This window comes from Talpa europaea (genome assembly GCF_964194135.1).
Source record: "Talpa europaea genome assembly, chromosome: 10".
Lineage (NCBI taxonomy): Eukaryota > Metazoa > Chordata > Mammalia > Eulipotyphla > Talpidae > Talpa > Talpa europaea.
In genome coordinates this window covers 75,374,297-75,401,234 of record NC_140077.1, presented here as the reverse complement: position 1 = coordinate 75,401,234, position 26,938 = coordinate 75,374,297, and the positions used below count along the sequence as shown (strand labels likewise).

Below are 26,938 nucleotides of genomic sequence, written 5' to 3'. Positions count from 1 at the left end.
AGGCTTCTTGGAGCCATTCTGAGTTACAGTCACCGAAATTATTGCCTCTGGATACACATAGAAGATTTGAACCAAAGAGACTTTGTCACTGTAGAAGCAAGTCTGAATTCCTGTGAAAATATCTAATTTCATTAAAATGCTTTTGCTTTTACTTGTATTAGCTAGTCCATAATTATTTCTTGAATAGTCATTGGATGTATATTCCTCTGTACCTATTGATAAAGTATCAACTTAATATGACTGCTTTCATCTCTGAAAAACCTTACCAGTTGTGATTACAGTTTAAGGGCCATACTGTTATGATAAATTGCATATTTAAAATATATCTTTCACTTATGTTAACTTTCTAGTTAACTAGTTTCTAGTTATAGAAATCCTGTTAACTAGTTTCTAGTTGTAGAAATCTCTTCTATTAGTCTTTTGGAAGGTGGCACATAAACCCAAATCAGAAAGACAGGTAGCTCTTGTTCCAAAAGACCCCACTAGCATTCAGAAAACACAACAATGAGAAACACTGTGGGGAGGAAGAAATTAATGTATGTGTAAACTTTGTCCCTGGGGACAGTATCCTGCTGGTTTCTAGTCCACTGAAGGGCAGCATGGTCAGAGTGTCCAGTGCAAGTGCAGCGGTATGGCAGCTGTGGTTGTTACTGTGGTTTTTAATCCTTCATGTGTGGCGAGAGAACTTTTTGCTTTTGGGTAGGACAAAGGGACTTCTTTTTTTATCTTATTTCTGTAACTGATCCAAAGAAAATGAAAATTGTTAATGATAATAGTGTTGCTGCAAGTACACCGGCGATAGTAGTGCTTGATTGATATTTGTCGGTTTACTAGATTTCTTTACCTAAAATAAATGATCATTTATTTGGCCAAGAGGGATGGCTTATGATGGATTCTTTATAATAATACTGTATAATTATGTAGAAATTTATTAGATCCTCATAATAATTCAGTTACTTATGAGGAAAGACAGGCTTATAGTAGATTATTAATAATATATTGTATCAGTATATACAGTATATTATTGATTACATGGAGACATATATTAGGTCCTCATAATAATCCAGTTGATAGACATAGCAAGTATTATTATAGATGAAAAAACTATAAGAGGTCATGATTAACTATTAAGAGCTGGAACTGAGGGAAACTAATAACAGGTACTATTTGCTGAACCCTATTATGCACCAAACATTGGGTTAGGTGCTGTATAAAAATTACACTGGGATTTAGTTTATTCACACGTAACAGTAAGTCTAAGTAATAGTGGCTTAAATATGATAAAGGTTTCTTTTTTCTCTTCACTTAAGAAAGACCAGAAAGCAGTGAAGATGGCACACAGCTTCCCAAAGTCATTAAAGGATCCAGGCTCCATCTTTCTACTTCATAATCCTTGTGTGTGGCTTCCATTCCATGGGAGGCCTTAGATCCAAAATAACTGCTAGAGTACTAGCCATTATGGCTGTATTCCAGGAAGGAAGAAGGAGAAAAGGGAGGAGTATACAAAAATTTAATTATTTCATTCTTGTATTTGCATTGCATTGAGAATTTTCTCAAAAGTGCTAATCTTCTGCCTATATCTTACTGGCTACCTCTAGTAGCCAGGAGACTTTGGATATTTAACTAGGTATGTTGTTGCCCTCAATAATGCCTGTGTTCTGTTGCTAAAGAAGAAAAGTAAAATGAATATGACTTAGGCAACTAGCTATCCCAGGCATACATTTATTATTTATAGTCTCATAGAGAGCCTCATTGTATGAAATAATTGTTCCCATTTATAGATGAAGAGCCAGGCCCCAAATTTAATCATATGCCAAGGTCACCCAACTCATAAGGAACTAAGGTAGAATTGGAATCTAGTTTTGTCCATTTCAAAGCTCTTGCTTATTTCATTATTTTGTTTCCACTGCATTTATATTTTATTCTGGGCACTGTACTTAGTGTTCTACATATATTATTTTATTTAATCATCACAATATCCCTGCTTTTTAAGATAACATTATCCTCATTTTACAAATGAAGAAATCATAGAGGTTAAGTTGACTGAACTATAAATGACCCAAAGCTTCTGATCCCTGATTTGAAGCCCTTTCTCTTCCACTACTAACAATCTACTTATAAAATCATACCACATTTCAAAATGATAGTAAAAAGCACAATAGTAATTTAATAAAATCCTTGGCATTTCTACAGCATAAGAAATTGCAGAGAGACCAGAATATGTTATTAACCTGAACAGAATTTTAGGTAAATTATTGATAGATATAATTTTTATAGCTTAGTGTCTGGCTAATTTTATTAGTACTTCCTATTGTCATATATTTTGTAAGTCTGAGGAATGATTTGTCTTCATTTTTAAAAATAAAAAGTAAATATAAAATTTCACCTTTTTTTCAGAGTAAACTGTTTCTGGAGAAGTGGTTTGAATTTTTTAGATACAACTTCAAGCTGTTCTTTTTTTTTTTTTAATTGCATCTAGGTACCATATTTAGATGTTTATGACCTGATTATTTCTTTCAAGCTTATTCTAATAATATTATTTGAAAGCAAGCTCTTTGTAAACATTTCTGGTAATGATTGGGAGTAGGTGAAAACAACAGAATTTTAGCTGTCATTACTTGCATTGCTTTTCCCATCTCTGTGTCAATTTTGGATCTCTGTTACCCCAGCAACAAGCTGTGACATCACAAATGATAGCTTTTTGGGTGGAGAGCCAATGGTTGCTCTCAACTCTTTGTTAAGAAACAAAGATCTTGTTTTCATGTAAATGAATTTAATTATACAGCTTGCTGTTGAAAAGTCTGTAGTTAAGGTTACATATAGAATTCTGTTAGTTTTTCCTTCTGTTTCTTATTTATGCAATTATGAATCTAGACAATGGAGCATTTGTTTAAATGGAAAGAGAGCAGTTGCTGAGCTAGGTGGTATAGTTTTTAGCAATTAATCCTGGATAATCCAAGAAGATGGTCATCCAGTCTAGGTTGAGGACCACAAAGACTCTCATTGCCAAGAATTAAGGGGCAGGTGGAGACTAATATCGTAAGTGGCTGTAGTGTCCTTTTCACGTGCGTGGAGCGCCTGCCCCTGTGTGCATGTGTGGAGACTGAGTGGTGCTTGGGAGTCACGTAAAGAACTCTTGCATATGTCACTATCTTGCCTTGTGCCACAGCTAGTTTTGTTTTTTGCTTACTATCAGGTTTTTAAAAAAACTCATAATAATAACTCCTCAGGCAGAGGATGTCAGACTGAATGTGTGATCATCCTGTTCTAAGATTTAAGAGCTCAGAATTCAAAACACAAGCCAGCTAACAAATTCTAAGGAAGAAAATTATCCAGTTAAACTTATCTCAAGCCATCTGTCTCTGTGCCAGTGCTTTGTTGTGTAGCTTGTTTGATTATTCTCTTTCTGCTTGTGTCTTTTTTTGATTTCAGGACTCCGTACAAATCCCAGGCTGACTCAACAGCAGATAAAACAGGAGACAATGTCTCTTCTAGCACCCCGCTCTGTGTGATCACCAATCGCCCTCCACCTAGCACTGCCAATGGGGTTACATCTGCCACTGTGCTCTCCACTCCTGGAACAGACTCCTCGGTGGAAGCCAGGGAGAGGAGGAGGTATGATATGTGCTCATTTCATTCGTCGTATTTTGCTCTGAGGTAGGAAATAAAGGAGTGGGTCTGAAGTCTCCCCCCAATTTCAGATGAACTGAAGAAAATAATCTTTATGTTACAGATAGGGTTTTATATTTTGCCTCTGAGAGATTTTTTGGTGGAGATCTCAGTTATTTGTGATTATTTAACAGAGATCCTTTTTCTTTTATGGATAGAGGCATATCTTTCTTCTGTTTGTCTTAGAGACCAGTCTGAGGTATATTTCTCATGTTGTGGTGGGGAACCTGAAGTGCAGAAAAGACCCTTTTGTCTTGTTCTGGGTAGTCTGACTGCTTAGCTGGCAGTGAAGAAAAGCAATAATTTGATAAAAGACTTGGAGAAATAGAGCTAAATTTAAAGTTTTAATTAATTTGAAAATACCAGAAAAGGAAATTAATAGTATATGATGAAATGGTAGAAGAAAGTGACTGGCTATTCTGCAGTTTCTTTAGAGAGAAATTATGAGAGAGCAATCATGAATCGATATAAACAAGATTTCATGTAAGGTTGACTCTAAGGACTTTTTGTTTGTCATAATTAAGAGAACTTGGAAGATGTGACCAAGGAGAATGGACCGTTTTCTCTCCCTTGAAGTGTAAAAAATAGAATACACTCCATTTGGGAGTTTCAGATCTTCTTAAAGACTGAGGCCATAATTATCCTTTCTTTTAAGACTGAAAAAGAAAAGAAATCTTATCAAATTGTATTTATTTATTTCATTTTATTTTGAATATTCAAAAGAAGAAGTTTTTGTGTTTGTGTGTATAGCTGTGTAATAAGGCAAGAAATTGTATAAAACACAGTAAGTTAAACATTTTATTTGCTTATTATTTGAAGACTGCTCCAAAAATACATTTTGTGAAGAAATGGGAAGGAAATGTTGAGTTAAAAAATAGCATTTTTCTTTTTCCTTTTTCTTCCTTTCCTCCCTCCCTTCTTTTTATAATTTCTTTACATAAATAATTGAAGAAAACCAATTCTGGGAGCTAAGAGGTTGTAGAACCAACAGTTGTCATCTTTTAATTAGCTTTTAACCAAAAAATTTTAATAAATCAATGTTAAATATTTAAAGCTTACATACTTTACATAAGAATGGTTTTATCTAGAAAGTAAATGCAAAAGTAATCTTTTCATTAGTTGAAAAAGGCCCACTTTAAGAAAATCCTCTAAACTTGTCATTAAAATCATGATCTCTGAAAGGATGGATAACTCAGACTCTTTTCCAAACTGTGTTATTACATACTTAGTTACTTGAATCATTATTTAAAGAAATCTAGAAAGATAGTTACTGTCTTCTGGGAATTTTATCCTACAATCAATAAGATGACACCTGCTACAGACTTTCATTTGTTTTAGAAGTTTTATTTAATCCACAAATATTTTTTGAGTAACTGCTATATGCCACATATTATAACTAGGAGATTTTCTCCATAAACAACAAATATAAGAATAAAAGAATTAAGTAAATATCGTAATGAATTGTGAGTGTGTAAATATCAGAAAAAGTGCATTTTAGGGATGCATGAGATAGCGCATTACAGAGATGCTAAACATTAGAACAAAGGATTTATTAAATAATAAAATAAACAGGGAGATGGCTCAGATAAATAGGGACATATTAGATCAAGAGCTGTTGGCTCAATCAAATGATATGTGTTAACATTCATTCTTTTCAAAATGTTTATTGAGTACCAGCTGTTTCCAAATACTGTGATCAGCCCAGATGATACAGCAGTGAACTAGAACTTGGGAAACATATGCTAAGAAGAAAGACAAACATTAAATAAGTACTTATACTTGTGATATATATACTATGAAAATGTATTGTGAATTATGACAATGCTTTACAGAAGACTCCCCTTCTCCTGGGACTCACAGAAGGTTATCCTAAGAGTTTGATAGCCAAATTGATATCTCTAGGAGAAATAATAGCAACGTGAAGATAAGGGGATGAGTGTTGCAGGCAGAAAATAATTCACTTGAAAAGATTAAAGTGGGGCAATGTACAATCATTTGGAGAAACAGAAAGACAGCATTGTGACTGACATGGAGAGAGTTAGGTGCACTAAGAGGAGACTTGAGGAACAAGTGGGGCTCTCCAATGCAGGGCCTTTCAACCAATGATAAAGATTTTTGATATATTTGCTAAGAACCATAATGAGTCACTGGAAGATTTTTTTTTATAATATTTGGTTGTCGGAAAAGTCATGCTGTTATTTTTTCTGTGTTTTTCAAGCAAAAAATGTGTCATGATTTTTCCAACAACCCAATAGTTTTAGAGAAACAGCATTCATATGCCATATAATTTATCCATTTAAGTAGTTTTTAGTATATTCACAGATAAGTGTGACTATCACTTTTAGATAATTTCATCACCTTAAAAAGAAATTCTGTTCCCTTTAGCTGTTGTCTCCCCATTACCACTAGGCCTAAGTAACCACTGATCTACTTTCTCTCTCAAAAGAGTTACCTATTCTGGACATTTCATGTAAGTGGAATCAATATGTGGTCTGTTGTAACTGGTTTCTTTCACTTAGCATAATGTTTTCAAGGTTTCAAATGTTCATCACACTGTAGCATATATTAGTACTTTATTCTTTTTATAGCCAGATGCTTTTAGATTGTGTGAATATATTTCATTTTGTTTGTCATTCTTAAATTGGTAGATATTTTAGTTATTTCCATCTTTTAGCTATTATTTATAATGTTACTATAAACATTCATGTGTAAGTTTTGTGTAGACAAATGTTTTTCTTCTCTTAGGTATATACTTAGAGGTAGGTCGAATGCCACTAGAAGATTATAAGCACAAAGTTTTATGATCTGATTTACATTTTTTATAATTCTGGCTTTTAAGCTTTGATTGCAGTATTGCATGTGACTTGAACAAGGGCAGAATGGACAAGAATGGATGTGAGATGACCAGTGAGGAGGCCATTGTAAAAGAAAACTGCATGAGAGAGAGCAGAGGCTTGCACTGAGGTAGTGGTAGAGGAGATAGAGAAAAGTGAATGGGGCTCAAAATCTGTTTAGAATGACTCCAGAAGTGTGGTAGGTGGCATTACAAAGATCTCTTTCTCATTATAAACATAGAAAAATATAATTGAGTTCACAACAATGAAAGGGAATTTCCAGGTGACAAAAATGAAGAGACCCCAAAAGCCAAAGTGTTTTGAGTGGCCCAGGATTAACATAAGACCAGTTAGGCTGGAGGCTCAGATTTTAGTGCCATGTGTGGTTCTAGAAAGCATGGTTGTCAACCTGAGCAGGCTGGGAGCTGTAATCAAGAATTATATAGAGCATTTGTTTTGTTCATTTTTTTGTTTATACATGCACTGGGTACAGTCAGAAGAGCGGGAGGGTGAGAGAATTCACCAGAGCCAGAGCAGGGAGCAGAGCAGGCAGAAGGACCGAAGTACACTGCTGAGGGGAGCAGCGGGCGGCAGGAGAGGTCTGCGCGCCATGTGGGACCCTCCTCCAGTGGCCGGGGAGCAGCCGGGGATCGAACCGGCACCGCAGAGGCTGCGGGCAGCTTCGCAACCCAGCGCTCAACAGCTGCGCCACCGGGGAGGCCCTCTTTCTTTTTTTTTTTTTTTTTTAAAGATTTATTTATTCGTTTATACAAGCACTGGGTATAGTCAGAAGCGCGGGAGGGTGAGAGAATTCACCAGAGCCAGAGCAGGGAACAGAACAGACAGACCGACGAAACACGCTGCTGAGGGGAGCAGCGGGCGCTGCAGGAGAGGTCTGCGCACCACGTGGGAACCCGAATTCTTAAAGGGCTGCCCAGTTCATGAAAAGGGTACTTTGCCCATGGCCAGAAAAAGTGTCAAGTGATGATGACTCACATAGAAACAGAAGCAATAAAGGAAATGAATCAAATGAGAAAGAGTTAACAGGTGTAGGGCCTCCCCAGTGGCGCAGCGGTTGAGCGCTGGGTTGCGAAGCTGCCCGCAGCATCTACAGCGCCGGTTCAATCCCCGGCTGCTCCCCGGCCACCGAGGAAGGTCCCACATGGCGCGCAGACCTCTCCTGCCGCCCGCTGCTCCCCTCAGCAGTGTACTTCAGTCCTTCTGCCTGCTCTGCTCCCCGCCCTGGCTCTGGTGAATTCTCTCACCCTCCTGCTCTTCTGACTGTACCCAGTGCTTGTATAAATAAATAAACAAACCTTAAAAAAAAAAAACTTATAAAAAAAAAAGAGTTAACAGGTGTAGGTTCTAAGATACTTCCTAGATGCAGACCAACATGTAATAGAATTTATAAATGCAGAACGGAAACCCCAAGCTATTATTTAGTTGGTAATGACAGAAGAGATCAGCTGTACTGAAGATAGGCACATGTTTAGGAACAGTTAGGTAAATGAATCAGGAGTGGGTCTTGAAAGGTAAGATTTTGCAAGAATAGTATTGTATCTTTATAAGATTCTGCTCTAATGGGAACATAGAGTAATCACTTATTGAGATAGCCACGTGTCAAGCACAAAGGTATTAAGCATAAAGGTCAAAGAAAAACATCTTTCCCACCCTTGAGGAGCTTAAATTTATCGATTGTGGAAGGGTAAACCAGCAAATGAAATATTACAGCACTGCTATAATAAATATACATATACCTTACTAGGGGGCACAGAGGAGAGGAATCTGTACATTTAAATGAGGCTGAGTAAGGTGACAGAGAAGGTGGACCGGAGGAGGTGACTGGAGTTTAATTATGAAAGGTAACTAGAGGTTAACTCTAAGTATTACTAAACAGAAGGATGGCATTTTTAGTGGGAACACAAAAGTTGAAGAAACAGGGAGAACATAAGGGCAGTGTAGCAATTTCTGAAAGGGTCTTGTATGCAACAGATTTAAATGAAGGGAAATAAGCCTTCTGTGATCAAATGAATTTGTGAAACAAAGGGTTAAACAGATTACTCGAAAGCCTTTTTGGTTCATTTCTCTCCAGAGGGTGGAAAGTGGGGCTTGAGGATGGTCAGAATTTGCAGCATTTTCCAAATTTCTGTGTCCATCGAATAGTTTTGTTTTGTTTTGTTTTGTTTTTTTCACAGAAACGCAAGACTGGTATTCCACTGGGTATACTTTGGAAATTGTGGAGCTAGAGAGGTAGGCAGGAACCAAATCATGTAGATATTTGTCTGTGCTATGCTAAGACATTTGAACTTCTGTTCTCAAAGCCCTGGAATACTGCTGAAGTATTTTCAGCTGGAGAATGACTTGATCAAATAAAACATATCATTTAAGCCTTACAGAATTAACGCCATTTAGTTTCTCGTGCTAGACAAATATAAGCTGTAAGAAAAAAAAATCACATGTTTTGAAAACAGCTAAATTTTCCTTCTGAAAGATCAATGCTGGGTGCTAATTCTTCTCTTGAAGCTGCAGCTTTCTCTGTAATCAGCTCATTGTGGAAGCTTTTTATCTCCTGCTGGTAAACCATGATGGAGGCTTGAAGCCCCTGTTCACAGGTCCAATTTGGAACAATTAGTGAGCATTGGGATAAATGGGACTTTAAAACTGGCCAGGATCACCTCTCAGAAAGACTCCATTTGCAGCAGGGGGAGTGGAGCCTGCACAGCTGGCCCTGCCTCTGTGGGTGTTCTGTTCTAAGAGGGGATAAGTGGTACATACCAAGGGGCCAGCCAGTTCTTCACTTAGCTTGTTAACTACAGATACATTAAGTGAACAGCCCTAAATACAAAAGGATACCTTATAGTAGCGAATAATAAACATGAAATGCTATTTAGATTGTAATAAAGTATTATCATTATAACTCGCTGGTGAGGGGGTAGCAGGGAAATTTAGTGAAAAAATATCTAGGGACAACAGTCTTATGAGTCTGTGAAGATAGGTGTTCATAATCATTGAAGAGTTGAAGAGCACAGTAATCAGATTGAAGTTTGCAGGATTCTTGGTAATTAATGTTTTGCTACATATGGTCTGGCCAAGACTGGAAATAACTTAGTACTTTAAAGAAGGGCATCATCTTGGATTTACAAACTTCCTTTTTTTTTTTTTTCCTGAAAAGCTCAGTTGTGCTTGAGTGTCCTCTTATTTGATGGGAAGGAATAGGAGTTATGCCCCCTCTTTTACAAATGGAAATGCTTAGGCCCCCCAAACATGGAGTCAGTTGCTTAATATCAAACCTTGAGTCAGAGGCAGAGTGGAGGACCATCACCCAAGCTTCTTTTTCCTTCTCATTGAATTCACAAACCATTTCTTCTTTCGGGTTTAAGATGAAAATTTTTGATTCAGGGGCCAGTCCCTCTTCATCTACAGCCTAGAATGCAGCCGTGTCCACTCTCATCACTGCCACCCAGCCTTCACATCCCTCCCTAGGCCCACAGAAACCAGCAGGGCCATCTGATTGTAGAGGGATTGATTTGACTGGCAGACAGCAGGATAGAAATGGCAAGTGGCAGGCAGTTGGCAGACAGCTCTGCAGGGATTGCAGGGCCAAGCTGCAGCTGTCACAATGGTGTAGTGGTTGGGTTCATTTTCCAAAGCTCCAAGTTTTCCTTAGCAACAAAATGTAAACAATTCCCTTGGCTAATATTAGAGTCTGATAGTGTCTGCCTTTGATCCTCCTGCTCTGTTTCTCCTCTCACTTTTTCCCTCTCCCCAACCCCAACCCCAATGAATTTTACATTTTTTATGGGTGCCCTTCCTTTCCTTTATAGAAACATAAAATGCTTTTTCTCCACAGTAAGTTAAAATTGTCTTTCCCAAATAACCCGCCTGCAGTTTGCTTTGGTTGGTCGGGATATAACCAGTAACTGGCTGAGTCATATACACCATACATACCAACCTTCTTAAATCCTGGGGGTGTATAAACTAAGTAGTTATTCTTGCTAATTTGAAGTTGTCAGCAAATTAATTAGCATCATCTTTGGAATGTGAGAAATTTAAACCTAGTAATTAAACTCTGAGTCATGGTTTTAAAGCTCATTTGACTAATCTCGGTCTCTAAGCTAAGGACAGGCAACTCAACCCAAAAAGGTGCTCTAGGAAGGAAATTCCACAAATTCCTTTAGTCTCTCTTAATTTTTGTTCATAACCAAGAATTTTCTTTCCCTATCTAAAAGACAGCAGCGATGCTAAACTTACAAGGCTTTTATCTGTTATATGAATAGTTCCTTCTCTTCCTATGACTATTGAGCAATGTATGTAGCAGTAGATATCTTCTCCACTATATGGCCATTCTGGAAGTCTCTGGGTTGCATATATGATTAGTTATATTAGCTTACTACCTCATATAGCTTAGGTTTATATGATTCCTTTCCTGCCTAAGTCAGGAGGTCAGTTTCTCTTGTTTTGTAACCAAGCATACTACAGACATTATGGCATCAAACATTGTGATTCCAAGGTGAGCACTGTTCATATTTTATTATAGTGTCTCTGACATCAGGGTGTCTTACATGACTAGTTATCATTCCCATGCATGTGTGAATTTGGTCACAGGGGTTCATGTTGTTACTCCCACTGAGTTATGTGCATTGTTGGTACTAAATATACCTTTAAAAGCCTAAAAGATCCCTTTCAATAACTTAAGTGATAAGAAGGTGATAAATAGGCATGCCTGAATGACACAGCTTTTTCTTTCTTAGTGGTAAATGAAGTGGCAGCATCTTGCAGTTGATGGTGTTTTAGATTTGATGCAGTGTTGTTGATGTATATTTAAAAACATGAAGTGGAAAGCGACAGCTAATGCATATGAGGTTTCTTTTGGGGATGATGAAAATGTTTTAAAATTGATTATGGTGATGACTGCGTAAATCTGTGAATGTGCTAGAAACCATTGAATGATATACTTAAGTGGCTATGTGAATTAGATTTCAATAAAGCTGTTTAAAAATAACACTAAACAGTTCTGGGAAGGAAGATCTGGGTGAAGCCTGCTCAATTACTACAATAAGATTTAAGAGCCTTGAATTAAAAAGTCTATTACCTTTCTCCTATATTTCCATTGCTAAACATGGTTGTTGTGACACAAATCCACTTCATTTTCAGCGACAAGGGCATTTGTCACACAATTCTTCAACCTACCACTTAACAGCTGAGGAATAAGAGCTTAAAAGTTTCCTCCTTCTCTTTGGGACACATACAGCCCAAAGAAAGAACAGGAATCCACTCCCCAATGCAGCAGGGCCTCTGGTAGTTCTGCACTAACTCCCCAACCACTTCAGAATCAAGCCATCATCACCTCACACCTGCTACTCAGGGCCCATATCAACCATGTTTTTACAGTTAATCTCCTTCTGATAAAGTGGTTCTTTTTTCAGAACTGAGTATTGGTGACATGTGGGCGGGACCAAGATTTTATGCCCTCACCCCCCTCTCCTTTCTACCAGTTGATTTTCCCATGTGAGAAAAAGAAGGTTGCTTGTACCAGTCTCATAAAACGAGCTCTGGTATTTACTAAGGCAGAACAACCAAAGGAGTGGCCACCTGTTTGTTGAAAATTGGGCTTCTGGGAAAGCTGCTGCGTGTATGTAACAAGGTGTGCCTGAGATAGTTTGACCTGCTCTCACCTGGAATGATTTGGTCTTACAGTGGAGTTCCTTGCCGTTCCTGGTTTTTATGGAAATCTGAGGCACAGGAAGTTGAGCTTTGTGTTCTGGGGAAGTGAGTCAAGCCTCTGCCATAGCTTACTAGAGCCGGTGTGTCTGGGGGCTGAGTGGAGTGCAGGTCGAAAGTCAGCATGTACTGGGCCTACGATAGCAGAAGCAGCAGGTAAAACTTCTTTGCCACAGCTTTGCTATCTTAGATAGTTTTTCTACTCTTAGTCCTTTTTTTTTTTTTCCTAATGGTTCTTTTAGAAACTGGCTTGCTTGCATACATTGTTTCAGTGCTCTTGTGGTTGGGGGAGGGAGAGAAAGTGGCTGGTAAGAATATGAGATCTGATGTTCAGAATAACCAGTTTGGAAGTTCTCTTCATATTCCTTATGAATTTTAAACATGTTCACTGACTGAATAATCTGACCCAAGAGGTCAAGGTAGCAGAGGACAATTGAAGTCAACATACGCCTTCTCTTTAGAAGAAGAAATTGGTATCTTGTAATGTTATTCTTAAGTTGGATGGTGATATGCAGACAGTGATTGTATTTTCTCTTTTATTTTTATATTGATATTACCTAGGATACATATTCAGTAAATAAAACAGAAAAATTATTGACTGTTCAGGGTAATTACAGAGAGATACTGGTTTAGGGTTTTAGGTAGATGAAGGGCGTAGCTTTTGCTTCTTGAGTTGACCTTTGCATGGGAAATTATAAAATGAAGAGAGCAGTTCATTGAAGTCTGGGTAAAGCTGTTTACTCACTGGAACTGTAACAGGGTGGTCCCCAGGAAAGGAGGAGGTTCCAGGTTCCCTGCCCCACCCAAGGGAGGGTGGAGCTGAGCAGAAAGAGGAGAAGCTGCAGAAGAGACTGAGGAAGGAAGCAGGATGGAGCCAGGAGACCTGGAGGAGGCGCATGGAGCCTAGAGACACGTGAAGAAACTGCGCTTGTCTTTTGGTGACACAGATGTGGGTGAAACCCGTGGGGAGGTGACAATGGCAGTTTTTATCTTGATGTTGATTTTGCTCTTTTCCTTCCGGGCTTGTCTGGTTATTTCTGACCCTTTGCTGTGGGTCCCCACTGGAAGATGCTTTAGACTTGTGGCAGGCTTTGGGGCTTTGCTCTGGGCCAATCCCATTTGGATGGACTTTTACCCACGAGGGGACGGGTAACTTTGGGTGCTTCATTTAGAAATTAGACTCTTTGCCTTACCTGTATTGTTTCCTAGTTTTATTAAAGTTCCTTCCCATTAAAGTCTTATATGTTTTGTGCTGATGCGGCGGATGGCAGAACCCATTTAGAATAGGCAGGTTTGCAGGGTTTGGGCTGACCCTCTCCCTGTCCTATAACAGAACTGTATAATCAGATTGAATCTTAAAGGAAGTCAATGTTTTCTCATCTATGCAAGTTGAGAGGTTTCCTAATTGATCTTATATGCATAGAGGACCAGTTTCTAGACAAAATTCAAAATCATGCGGTCAGGCGTTTTTGAAATCAGCTGATAACTCAGAACCGTACTCTTCTCTCTATTCTTCTTATCCCTTCCTCTCTACTCTATAGCTTTGGTAATTTCATCACTTTTTGTACCCAGGTAGAAAACCTAGACACTTCCTGAACATGTTTTACTTGCCTGCTCCTTCAGTTCCAGGTGAAAACAATATTCTCTCTTCGGTGTTCTTCTGTAGCGCTGCTCTTAGGACTGCTTTAATTAAATCATGTGTTGGATCTCTTTATTACTACAGTGTGCTTTTATTTATTTTATTGGTTTTTACATTGTAGGTGTTGATCAAATGTTTATTGAATAAAATTGTTTCTCAAGTGAAAGTAACTCCCAGCATAGCAAGCCTATGCCCACTAGATGGCAGGAGAGGAATGTCCGGTGATCTGTGGGGTGTCATGCCTCCAAAGACCCTCTTCTGTGTTTGGATCAGTCTGCAGATAAGTATATCTGCACTATTTCATGTTAAGTGTTTTGACATGGGGAGTTCAAATGTTTCCTAGCATGTGGAGGCCCTTTGTGGACTTCCGCTTTCGTGTACCTCCCCGTGGAACAGCACACGCAAAGTGTAAAGCTCCATGCGCTTCCAGGCAAGACACCTAATTTACCCTCCAGCCGAGCACAAAATTGATGCATTCTCAGGCAAGCCACTCGTTTAGTTTCAGTTTCTCATTGTTTAATCAGTGGGATTAAGAGTTCTGTAAGTAATACTGGATTCTAAGTCTTTGATGACTGGTGTATTGTTTATGTGCTTAGTATTCTGCTAAGAACCATGGGTGTAATAAGAAAGAGATATGCTGGGTTATGCCCTCAACATGGAGTACACCAAATATACACATAATAAGTCACGAGTATATATTAAGGAGCAATAGAGCCGTGAGTGTAAATTTCTGGTACATTAGGAGGTCAGAGAAGGTGAATGAGGATGAGGTTAGGAAGGAATGTAGAAGCCACAGGAGGTATGAAAGGTTTTATTGCGGTAAGAGAATGAAAATTTTTGAAAGCTTAATCTATGCTTGTACCTCCTAAATGTATTAATCCTCATAATTTGGTGAAGTAGGTAATATTATTTTCTTAACACATGTAAGAAAATGAAGACACAGATGGATTATAGAAACTGCCACCATCACAGAGCTAGTAAATGGCAAAGCTCAGATTCAGAAGCAGATCCTTGGGTCTTGAGAGCCAGGCTTGCTCATCTGCACCGCTGAGTGGCTAAGTCCAAGGGAGCAGTCTCAGGTGGGCTATTCTTTCCTCTAAGCAAATAACAGGAACTCAGTGCTTAGAATCTCTTGGTACTTCTTTGAGGGGAAGATAGAACTTCTAGGAAATGAGTACTTACCTTGGGAGATACCACCTTGGAGAATGAAGCAAGTCAAAAACTTCCTATCCTCTCTGAAATCTAAATGGGAAATAAGGATATTTGAAAACCAAATGAAAAGTTGTCTTATAGATCAACTAGCTTGTCCAGTGTTTTGTGGGGATGCCGGGTATAATAGTTTACCTTTGGGAGAATTCCAGAGCCTGGGCAGGTGTATTTATAGTGTAAGAAGTATTTTAAAAGTGGAATTAGCTGATGGCAGTTACCTCAATGAATCATTATTTCTGATTCTTCTTTAAACAATGATTTTCTGCCCCCACCCCCCTCCATTTCCCAGAGCCTCTTAGATAATACTGAGTAGTAGACTGACCCAGCTCTTTACTTATTTCCTCTGAGGAAATCTTCATTTTCTAACCTGAAAGGGGGAAATAGAATGTGATTCGCAGTTCCTGTACATTTGTGCTGAAAACAGTTCGGTGACATATAAGTAAATATAGTACTAGCTCAAGGGTCCTTCAAGAACAAAATTCCTTTATAATGAAACTTACAGTGTCTAAAAGAACACTTGGCATGCAAAATTCTTAAATAGTGGGAATCAGAGCTGCTAGCTTAGCTATATCTATGACAAAAATACACCTGCACAAAGATTTTAACTTGTCCTTGGCAGGTGTTGGTCTTTCCCATCTTAATAGAACTTACCTTTGGTTCTGCAATGCCCTCAAAGGTTTCCACCTCTCTTCCTTCCTTAGTTCCCTTGAAAAAGTCCTGCAATGTCACTTTACCCACTTCAGAGCCTCCTATTCACTCTTCACCTATTAAAATAGAAATCCACCCCCACTTGCCTGTCCAGAACTTGCTCTGGCAAAGGACCCTGCAGTGTTCCTAACAGATTCTTTAGCACTTCATCTTTTACCTTGAACTCTGGGTGGCACTTTGTATGCTGACTACTGCCTTCTCAAATCTCTACTCTACCATGTCCCCTGGCATTCTTTCCTGCTTCACTTCTCTCTTTTCTGATTATTCCTTTTTGCCCTTTTTTTCTGCAAATAACCTTAAATATTGTTCCTTGGGCTTCCTTCTTTCCTCTTCTCAAAATTCTCCCTTAGCTCATCTCATCCACTCCAGTCTCTTCAATTGTCAGCCCAGACTTCTCTGCTGAGCTTCATGAAGCTACATGCATGTAAAGTGCTTACTTAGGTCAGGGGCTGAGGGCTAGAGTAGCCTTCAAGGTTATGGCCATTTTAATCTTTACTGTGTTTTCCCCCTCATTTCTTCATCTGTTTAAATTGTCATTACAGGGATGTTTTTCTTTAAGAGTTCTCCAAATCCCCTTAGAAAGAGTATAAGCAAACCAAACCATTCCCTCCCCTCTGACTCAAAAAGATATAGGAGCGGGGGAGCAGAGAAAGAGAGATCTTTTCTCATTTATTATTTACACTCTTTAATACTGGTCCTACATGTCACCCAATTTAAAAACTTGGAAATAGAACTACAAGCCTTCTTTACTCCTCACCAAGAAGTTACTTACTCATCCCCAAGTCCTGTCTTTCTCTCCTTCAGTTCCATCCTGTCCTCTCCATCCATACTGTCATCTGTTAACTCAGGGCCTCCTAACTCCCTAACTCGACTCTCTACCTCCCTTTCCCCTGTCCCACTTGACCAAGCTATCTTCTGCAGTGTGGCCTTGGTGATCTTTCTAAGCTACAAGTCTGAGCAACTCACCCTCCTGCTTAAAGATCGGAGAATGATTCATCAATCACTGCTGACCACCCCACTCCTTGTTTCTAGGAGAACTCTTCTCATTCTCTTTAGAATCTGTTTGATCTACCCCATGAGGTTTTATTCCTTACCCCCTTAGGCAATACAGGTTTCTTATCAAGAGCATAGCTCTTTATGGAATTTTTAATTTTAATTATCACTACAGTATATGCACAACTTCTCCACATGATCCTGCTGGAAATCAGGCCTTCTTCATTTTGATATGCAATATCTGGGACAGGCAAAAAAAAAAAATTGGAATATTGAAAATGATTGGGTGAATGCAATGGGAAATATGAGTGAGTCAATCAAACACACTATTGACCTAACTTTAAAAACAGTAAATCAATAGGTGATTAGGGCTAACCCTAAGACAAACTATAATCACTTAGATTCTGAATTTTATCCATAACCTTCATTCATTTACCATTTTGGAGCACTGAATATAGGCAAGGCACAATGCTCATGTGAATTATGTAATGACAAATAAATAGGCCTACTTTCCTGAAACACAGAGAATGGGATGTGGTGATGCATGAAATAGGAGGGATTTTGATTTCACTAGATCTTTACCTCATTTTTGTTATAATATATAGTGTTGTAGCTAAAACTTCATTTGGTATGGGCATTGTTGGTTTACATGTTTTTATTTATTTATTTTTTTAAGAGGCACGTATTTTTATTTATTTGTTTGTTTGTTTGTTTATACATGCACTGGGTACAGTCAGAAGCAAGGGAGGGTGAGAGAATTCACCAGAGCCAGAGCGGGGAGCAGAGCAGGCAGAAGGACCGAAGTACACTGCTGAGGGGAGCAGCGGGCGGCAGGAGAGGTCTGCACGCCATGCGGGACCCTCCTCCGGTGGCCGGGGATCGAACCGGCGCCGCAGAGGCCGCGGGGAGCTTCGCAACCCAGCGCTCAACCGCTGCGCCACCGGGGAGGCCCTTTACATGTTTTTAGATGGATGTAAAAGTCAATACTTTCCTTCAACAGTATGTATTTTTTGTAATTAGAAAATGTTCCCCTAATTTCTATAATAACCAGTTTCCCTTAGGTCAGGGTTAGGGGAATGAGAGAATTTGGGGGGTGATGGCGCTATGTCTTGATTGTGCACTTTTGCCAAAGCTCATAGGCCAGTGTGCTGGATGGAAAGACACATTTTACTTGTAAGTGAAAGGTCCATGCTGGAGGCTGGAATGCCCACCTGGGGGGCAGGAATGCGGATACCTGCCTGGAGGACTCAGACAATGAGCCTCCCCCCTCCCCCTACGAGTCTCTTCTCAGACAAAGAACCTCTACCTGCCCCACGAACCTTTTCTCGCCCGACAAACTTTTCCCGCCATACAAACCCAACTTCCCACCTGACCCCTCCTTACCCTATAAAACTGCTTCCCCCTAACAACGCGGCTTCACTGACCCCCACCTTGGGTGTGTGAGGTCCGCCTCGGGCGCAATAAACTTTCCCTCCCTTTGAGAAATTTAGCCTGGCTCTCCTTTTCTTTACCGCGCCCAACCTTTCAGTAAGTAAGTTACGCCTCTGGAACCTGACTTTTAAAAAGTGTCCCTGAGTCTTAATTAAAGGAATTTCAGTCATCTGAAAAGTGGGGTGAATGGATAAGGAATGGATAATAAAATAGATCTTTTTTATAGTCCTTCTGTGAAGGTAAATTTCATTCAGGTCCTTTAAGGAGTTCTTTCTTCCTAGACTCTTCTCTTCTTAACCTGAGCTTTAGGAAGTTCAGAAATCCCTAAAATTGTTAGCAAAATCTTGTTATACATAATTGTTTTTTTTCTGGGAAGAGATTATAGTTTTCACCTGATTGTGAAAAGTAGGTTAGTGTTCAATAAAGGTCACATTAGGGAGCTAATGTGGCCCTAAAAATGCACACATTAGGGAGCTCTTCCTACTCCCCACATGCCCTTTTCTCCTAAGGGACACCTGCTTGTGACCATAGTAGTGGAGCCCAATTTCTAGAGTCAGTGAGAGCAGTGGGGCCTGTGAATCCTCCAGTCTTAGTGCTTAGAGCCACCTGGTGCCAGCACTGGTCTGTCCCATTGCCCTGCTCTCCTAGGTTAGAGCCGCACACCTGCCATGGACCCCAGGCTGACTCTGCACTCTCACACGCTCTCAGTCTTGAAGCTGACCGAAGGGCTTTTTTCTGGCATGTTTAACTATCCTGGAAAGTACCTATGTTTTGTCCGTCACCACCAACTAGGGTAATAAAGTGTTCTTTTTAAGTGTGGGAAGCAAGCTTTTTTTGTATGGCTTATTTTAAAACTTTCTTTTGAATTTAATGATAATTTTTTAAGCTAAAATTTTTTAACTCTAAAAATGTCAAAGATCTTGAAGTTTACAAAGCTTTCCACAATAAGCATATTTTGAGTAGAAAATATGTTATCCACAATCTAACCATATATATATATATATATTCTCTTTATTTTGAGATCATGCTGTATGTAGTTTTTCTTTTAAAGTTAATTATAGGGCCTCCCCGGTGGCGCAGCGGTTGAACCCTGGGTTGCGAAGCTGCCTGCTGCAGCCTCTGCAGCGCCGGTTCAATCCCCGGCTGCTCCCTGGCCACCAAAGGAGGGTCCCTCATGGCGCGCAGACCTCTCCTGCCGCCTGCTGCTCCCCTCGGCAGTGTACCTCGGTCCTTCTGCCTGCTCTGCTCCCCGCTCTGGCTCTGGTGAATTCTCTCACCCTCCCGCGCTTCTGACTGTACCCAGTGCTTGTATGTATGTATGTATCAATCAATCAATAAATCTTTCTAAAAAATAAATAAATAATAAAGTTAATTATAAACTATTACAAACAGCCAATATATCAGTTTTCCAGCTTGATCAAAGTCTGGCATTTTGCCATATTTGCCTTCATTTTTTAAGTGCCTTAATTTTTTATTAGAAATGTAGTTGAAGCCCTGCTTATGTCTCCTCAGCGTCATCCTTTGACTGTCTCCCTAGAGGGAGTCATGATCCTGAATTTAGTATTTATCATTCTCAAAGTTTTATGAGATATTATTTCACATATGTACACACTTCTTTTACATGCTTTCATTCTTTTTGTAAACTGTGACATTATGCACATTTCCTGAAACCTGCTGTTTTCACTCAGCATTATTTGTTCATTTTAAATGCTCAGGAGGGCCTCCCTGTTGGCACAAGGGGTTAAGCACCGCACTATGAAAGCAATCTGCAGCCTCTGCAGCACGAGTTAGATCCCTGGCTAGCCAGGGTGCAACCTACATGGCGAAGCAGACCTCTCCTGTCTCGCCTGCTGCTCCCCTCAGCAGTGTATTTCAGTCTGTCTATCTGTTCTGTTCCCCACTCTGTCTCTGGTGAATCCTCTCACTACCACCCCTGCATCTCTGGCCTGTACCCCAGCTCTTGTATGCATAAATAAATAAAATCTTTTAAAAAAATAAATGCTCAGGAAATGTTCATTTTAGTACATTGTGTGCATAGATTACAGTTCTTATTTGCTAATGGACATTTGCTTTTATTTTAGTTAGTACTATGATGCTGATGAGCACACTATTGTTCTTGTTCCATATACAAATATGCAAGAGTTTCTCAAGAGTAGTTATTTCCTAGTGAATTTCTGGATCTAAAGAGCAAGCCCCTCTTTACTTGAGAATGCCAGGTTCTCTCCTATTTATACTTTGACAAGCAATGTATGAGTTACTAGTCTTTGCAACTAAAGTTCCATTTGTTAATGTCAATTGTTATTTGTTTTTACAAATTTAAAGAAGATCAAGTGGGTTCACCTTATTTTAATTTGCATTTTCTTGATTACTCATGAAACTGAACATTTTCTTCTAATGTATGTAAGCTTTTCAGATCTTCTGTTTTGTAAATTCCCTGGTTATATGCTTTGCTGATCTTTTTTTTTCTGCTAGGGTTTACTCCCTTTTAAGAGCTGTTATGAGTTCTTTACATATTCTGGTTATATTTTACAAGTTGTATATCTAGAGCCGTTTTTACTTTGTCTTGTAATGTCTACATAGTAGTCTATCATATGAGTGTCCCAAAACCATTCCCCCAGTTATTTGAGAATTGGATCATTTCTGCTAATATTTTGTGTTGACTTTCTTGTTTAAGAAAAAAAATTAGTGATGAATTTGACCTGGTCTATTTTGTGGTCAGTAATATTTGTGACAGTTGGCCAGATCCAGTTGGTATAGCCTATGGGCATGAAATAAAGCAGCACTCGCTGACCTTTTCAATGCTTGAATCTGCCATTCTTGGCATCCGGAACACCTGCTCCAACGAGTGAACTCACTGTAGAGTGACCTACATAAGTAAAACACTGTCGTTGTGAAAGTGGCTTTGGCACTTGAACTGGAATATTTTTAACAGAACAAATGCTCTGAACTACAAGAATTCAGGATGATACAGTATTTGACTAAGGCAGGTCACAGAAACATCAGCATCTATAAAACAAAAAAAGTTCTTTAAGCTGTAGTTTGCTATATAATTTAGAGTCTAGAGCAGAGGCAGTAAGCTTTTTCTTTAAAGGACCAGACAGCAAATATTTTAGACTTTGTGGGCCACATGGTTTCTACTGCAGCAGTTCAGTTCTGCCTCTAGGCAAGTACTAGGCACACAGCCTGGCTGTTCATCTATACATCGTCTGTCATTGCTTTGGCACTAAAAAAAAAAAAATTGTTGGAGAGCCCCACATAGCCTAAAAGATTTACTATTTGGGCTTTATAGAAAAGTTTGCAAATTCCATTAACATTTTGGGCTAGGTAATTCTTACTTTGCCTCCAGGAGGAGGGCAGTGTCTTTTATTGAGAACTGCTGGTCTTAAGAGTTCAGGAAATACTTAGTTCAGCTAAGGGACTTGCCTCCAAACCCACCGAGCCCCCTTTTTTTGATCATTCTGATTAGTGGAGTTGTAACTTTTGTTCCTTGCTTAAGCTTAAGCTCTGATTTTCAGTGTAGAACTAGAAAGCCCAGTCAGAAACATGAGCATTTGAATGCATTCCTCCCTACACTTGAAGTCAGATCACATCCTGATGTATGACACACATTAGATGCAGAAACCTGCCTCATCTGTAGTTAGCTTGTCAATTTTTTTTTTAATACAAGAACCGGGGTATAGGCCAGATACGCAGGAGGATGAGAGAATTCACCAGAGACAGAGCGGGGAACAGAGCAGGCAGAATGACCAAAATACACTGCTGAGGGGAGCAGCGGGCAAGACAGAAGAGGTCTGCTCTGCCATATGGGTTGCTTCGCGGCCAGAGCTTGTCAATTTGAACCGAACTTACTATCTCCCTCTATTTAGCTTTAACCCATTTATACCAGATCTGAAATTTGTCCCTGCATTTGTCTGTCATACGTTTCTTTTTATCTGTCTCTTTACCACCTTTGACTTAGCCAGTTGGCTAGGCCTGAGCCTCTAGTGAGGCAGTATTTACCGCTCATTCAGATGGGTGCAGCAACTAGGATAGCCCGAGGACAGGTGAAATAATATCCAGAAGGAGAATGCTGCTCTCTTGCTCTATCTTCTTCCACATGAAGAATTCCTCCCACCTCCCACTCCCTGTTTATGAAATGAGAAGTAGTATTGATTGGTTTGGTACAGTGTATAAAATATGCATCTAATGGAATGGTATTTTGGGAACTATTAGCAGCCTTGGCTCTACTGAGCCCCAAGGTTTTGCCTTCATCCCCTTTTCTCCTCCCCTTCTTCCTCCTCCTCCTCCTTAGTAGCAGCTTCTTAGCAAATTACAGGCTTCGCCTCTGGCTTGCTGGATAGCAGTGGCAGTGCAAGCCTTTTCTAGTTTCCAAGGGAGACCGGGTGCTGAGACTGCAGTCTTTCCCAGCAGCCACTTACCTTTCTTGCCATTCGTCTCCACTCATCTCTTGACCTTCATTCTGCTATGCAGGCCTACACGAGGAGGTAACAGTATGTTTTCTTGGAGCTCTCTTTGTCCAAGGGGGCAGAGGGAAAGTCAGATGGTGCTGGGTAAGGCATATGGGGACAGCAGGGTATAAATGCTGTGATTAGGGAAAAAGTAGCTGTGAAGCTGTCGTATCTGTGAGCTTGTTCCTGTGTGCTGTATCTAGAAATGCTATAAAGGCGAGGGCCCCAGTGCTACCTCATCAACTTAAAAGTGCCACATATAAAAATGCAAAATTATTGTAAGAATGCCTCTGAGAAATGTAGAAGAAAAATGAATATCTTTGCGAAGAAAATAAAATCAATTTGCTTTAAACTTAGCTGGCTAGCTGCGTTCTTGGCAATATTCTGTTAGGTTTGCTACAGGAACTGGGTCTGGTTTTCAGGTTTAGGGAGAAGACTTGATAGTAATGTTTCTTAATTGGATTTTCAGGACTCATGGAACTGTGTTGTCCAATGTGATAGCCAATAACCAGGTGTGGCTCTTTAGATTTAAATTAAATATTCAGTTCTTCCATCATACTAGCCACGTTTTAAATGTTCAGTAGCCACATGTGACCAGTGACCACCATATTGGACTGTGAAGGTGCACAACTTTTCCATTACTATACAAAGTTCCATGGACCGTGCTGAAGAAAGTGATCTATGGAACAGAGGATGTTTAGTAAACCAATGATTGGCATTTTATTGAGAAGACTTAGAGGCTACTTTTCCAGAATCAGTATAAATATGGATTCACTATGGTTTAAAGCTAGATGGGACTTTAAAAGCTATAGACTTAGTCCCTTATTATAAATGAAACCATGAAGATTCCAGGAAATCGGTTCTCTTAAGGTCAAACAAATTCATGGCAGAGCTGAAACCAGAAGCCCAGTACTTGTTCCTTCTCCTTTGCTCCAGTGGTAGCTTCACACTCCCAATTAGAAGTAGAAGCTATTTCCTATTAGACACAGGAAAATGTAACTAAAACCTGCCTCCTAGGGCAACTGGAGAACTGCATCCCCTACTAGAGAAGTTAGCAACTGAGATTACCTGTCACGGACAGTTTGTTCACAGCAGTCTTATAGCGTGTTCATGGCAACCTCTGTGAGTGTAAAAATCCTCCTTTCCCAAGACACAGTATTGATTATGGCAAACTTTGGAAACATCAGGAGATGCTTGAAGAAGTGTGATCATTTAGGCTTTTCCACTAATTCCTGTCACTGCTAGATTTGGAAAAGAAATGTCTTGCTCTGTAAATCCACAGCATGGGTCCAAGATACTGGATGGAAGAAAGCTTTTTTTATTGTGGTGTTGTGTGTGAAAAACTGTACTGGGAGCAGGAAGTTCAAAGGGCTATCTGAATAAAATAAAGTAGAAGAATGAAAGAAAAATAACCGTGATTTCCAAAGAGAGAACAAAGTTGTTTTCCCTAAAATGAGGAGAGAATAAAATTTTCTTCTGGAATGTACCTTTAGGAAGTTGGTTTTTAAAATAGCTTTAAGGGATCCTACATTTAAAATATGTACTGAAGAGAGAAGAATACTTAACTGATTAGCTTCAAACAGGAAAAGACCCAAGTTGAGTATGAGCAACATCCCTGCGGGCATGGTATGGAAACATATTTGAAGAGGTGTGAACCACTACCTAAAATATATGGTGTAGTTCTCTTTATTAAATTTATTTCTTTTTTTATATCACTGTTCATTTCTGTACAGCATTTAATTTCTCCCCTCAGGTGTAGTTCCCATAGTTCTGCTGCCACCACAGCACCCGTGACCATAGTCTCTTGTGCTCCCCAGTTTTGAGTTCTCCCCCTCCCCTGCTGTGTACCTCAGATCTATGGTCAGCTTGTAAGTTTTATCTTTTTCCTGACCCTTTGATCTGTTTCCCTATATTCCACCTATAAGTGAGACCATCCAATATTTTCCTTTTCCCTTCTGACTTACTTCACTTAGCATAATCCCTTCCAATGCCATCAATATTGCCCCAAATGGCATGAGTTTATCTTTCTTGATCGCTGAGTAGTGTTCCATTGTGTAGATATACCACATGTTCTTGATCCACTCACCTGCTTTGGGGCATTTAGATTGTTTCCATTATCTTGGCTATTGTAAATAGTGCTGCAATAATTTCGAGTTAATGTTTTATGTCCTTTGGGTAGATTCCTAGGGGTGGAATCACAGGTCACATGACAGTTCCATTTTTAGTGTTTTGAGGAACCTCCTCACAGCTTCCACAGTGGCTGGACCCGTTTGTATCCTGCCAGCAGTGTAAAAGAGTTCCTTTTTTTCCACATCCTCACCAGCGTTTGTTGTTGTCAGGTGTGAGGTAGTATCTTCTTGTGGTTTTGATTTGCCTTTCCTTGATAATTAGTGATATTGAATATTTTTTTCATATACCTGTTGGCCATTGCATTTCTTCTATGGAGAAGTGTCTTTTTTAGCTTTTTTGGCTGGGTTGTTTGCATTGTTTTTGTTGAGGTGTGTGAGCTCTTTGTAGATCTTTGATATCAATTCCTGATCAGTTGTATGGTGTGCACATATTTTCTCCCATTCAGTAGGGTGTCTCTTCATTTTGGTTACTGTCTCTTGCTGTACAGAAGCCTTTTAGCTTGGTTATTCCTGGTTGTTTTCTTCTCTTTTGTTTTCCTTGCTTCTGGAGAAGAGACTGCAAAGATGTTTCAGAGGTTTATATCTTGGAGTGTTTTGCCTGTGTTTTCTTTTATGTATTTCATGGTTTCAGGTCTTACATTCAAGTCTTTTATCCATTTTGAGTTGGTTTTTGTGTATAGTGTGAGATGGTGGTCTAGTTTCATTCTTTTGCATGTGGTGGTCCAGTTTTCCCAACACCATTTATTGGAGAGGCTATCCTTGTTCCAGAGTATATTCTTTGCTCCTTTGTCATAGATTTATTGACCATATATGTGTGGTTTGATTTCTGGACTTTCAATTCAAGACATATAGTGTTGTAAACCAATGTCAGGTCAATAGTTTAAAAGTTAAATTAATAAATAAAAGCCAAAAACAAAAAAAAAGAGTATATGTCTTTGTAGTATTCAGAATGCTGTGGTCATCAGTTACAGAATACTTAATAGTCTTATAAAACAGCTTGTCATTCCTAGCACTAAGTCTTGTGTATAAAGATACATATGCAAAGGTTATTTCAGACAGGCCAAAAAGAACTGTGATATCAGCCTAGAAACATAGCTATAGGGGAAAGGGAAAACTTAGAAAAAGAACAGAATCAAAGATTGATGACTTCAAGAAGTCATTTGATCTCATTCCAGATAGAGATGATAAAATTATTTGTATTTTTCATATGAGTCAATCAAGGCCTAAGGAGATATTAAAACACTCACCCAAGGTAACATTGTTATTCAGTAATAGACCTAAAATGATTACAATTGTGGTCGCCTAAGTTCATTCTTAGAGTGTAGACTTCAATATGTGAAAGCACCTTGTCAATACTCATGTACATGCAGCAGAGATCTTTTATCTGCTATTTTATTTCTCTACAGGTCATATCTGACTCCTGTACGGGATGAAGAAGCAGAGTCTTTACGGAAAGCACGCTCCAGACAAGCTCGGCAGACTCGAAGGTCTACTCAAGTACGCATGAACTCTTGCCTTTAGGTCCTTTTGTGCTCTACTTTTCCTTTGGGATACAATTGAAGAGTAGTATGATGAGCTTCCTCAGTATTCAGTATCAAAGCTTTCACCTGTGTTCAGTCCTATACCCCACAGAATCGGATGAACTTATGGCTACATCTACCTGGTCCCACTTCTCTCCTCCAGGCTCAGACATGGTTTATCTCCTTTCCTTCCTAAGATTAACCATTCCACTTACATGGAAAGGACCACATCTTAATCCCCCAAAGAGAACCATTTGACAGCTCCTCAAAATGTTAAACCTAGAGTTACCACATGATCTAGCAATTCTACTGATAGGTATATATGAAATGAAAATGTATGTCCACATAAAAACTTGTATGCAAGTGTTTATAATAGCAAGACTCAAAATTCAGTGTTATTTCTGGCCAGAGTTTATTTACTGTAGAGACCATATTTATGTACAGAGTTTGCAAACTTGCTGTAGAGTTGAGCCCTGGCCTCCCAGCTACAGAAAGTATTTAGCATGTGTGGCTGGTTGTACCTCAGGGGTCCTCAGCAATTGTGGGAGTGGTAGATCCAAGCTGAGCCATTGAACAGAGTTAACTGAAACATACACATCCCAGGTTTCCAAATTGTTACATAAACAAATGCTGTATA

At 39.3% G+C, this 26,938-nt stretch overlaps 1 protein-coding gene across 6 annotated transcripts in view; it reads left to right on the top strand.

Moving 5' to 3' along the window:
- Positions 1 to 26,938, top strand: part of PPP1R12B (protein phosphatase 1 regulatory subunit 12B) — a gene marked incomplete at both ends in the record, with an annotated part of 173,196 nt that overhangs the window by 72,662 nt on the left and 73,596 nt on the right. For all 6 annotated transcript variants that reach the window (XM_084246413.1, XM_084246412.1, XM_084246409.1 and 3 more), the window contains 2 exons: positions 3,433 to 3,615; positions 26,188 to 26,278. In XM_084246413.1, coding sequence (XP_084102539.1) covers positions 3,433 to 3,615; positions 26,188 to 26,278 — 274 coding nt within the window. The remainder of the gene's footprint in view (positions 1 to 3,432; positions 3,616 to 26,187; positions 26,279 to 26,938) is intronic.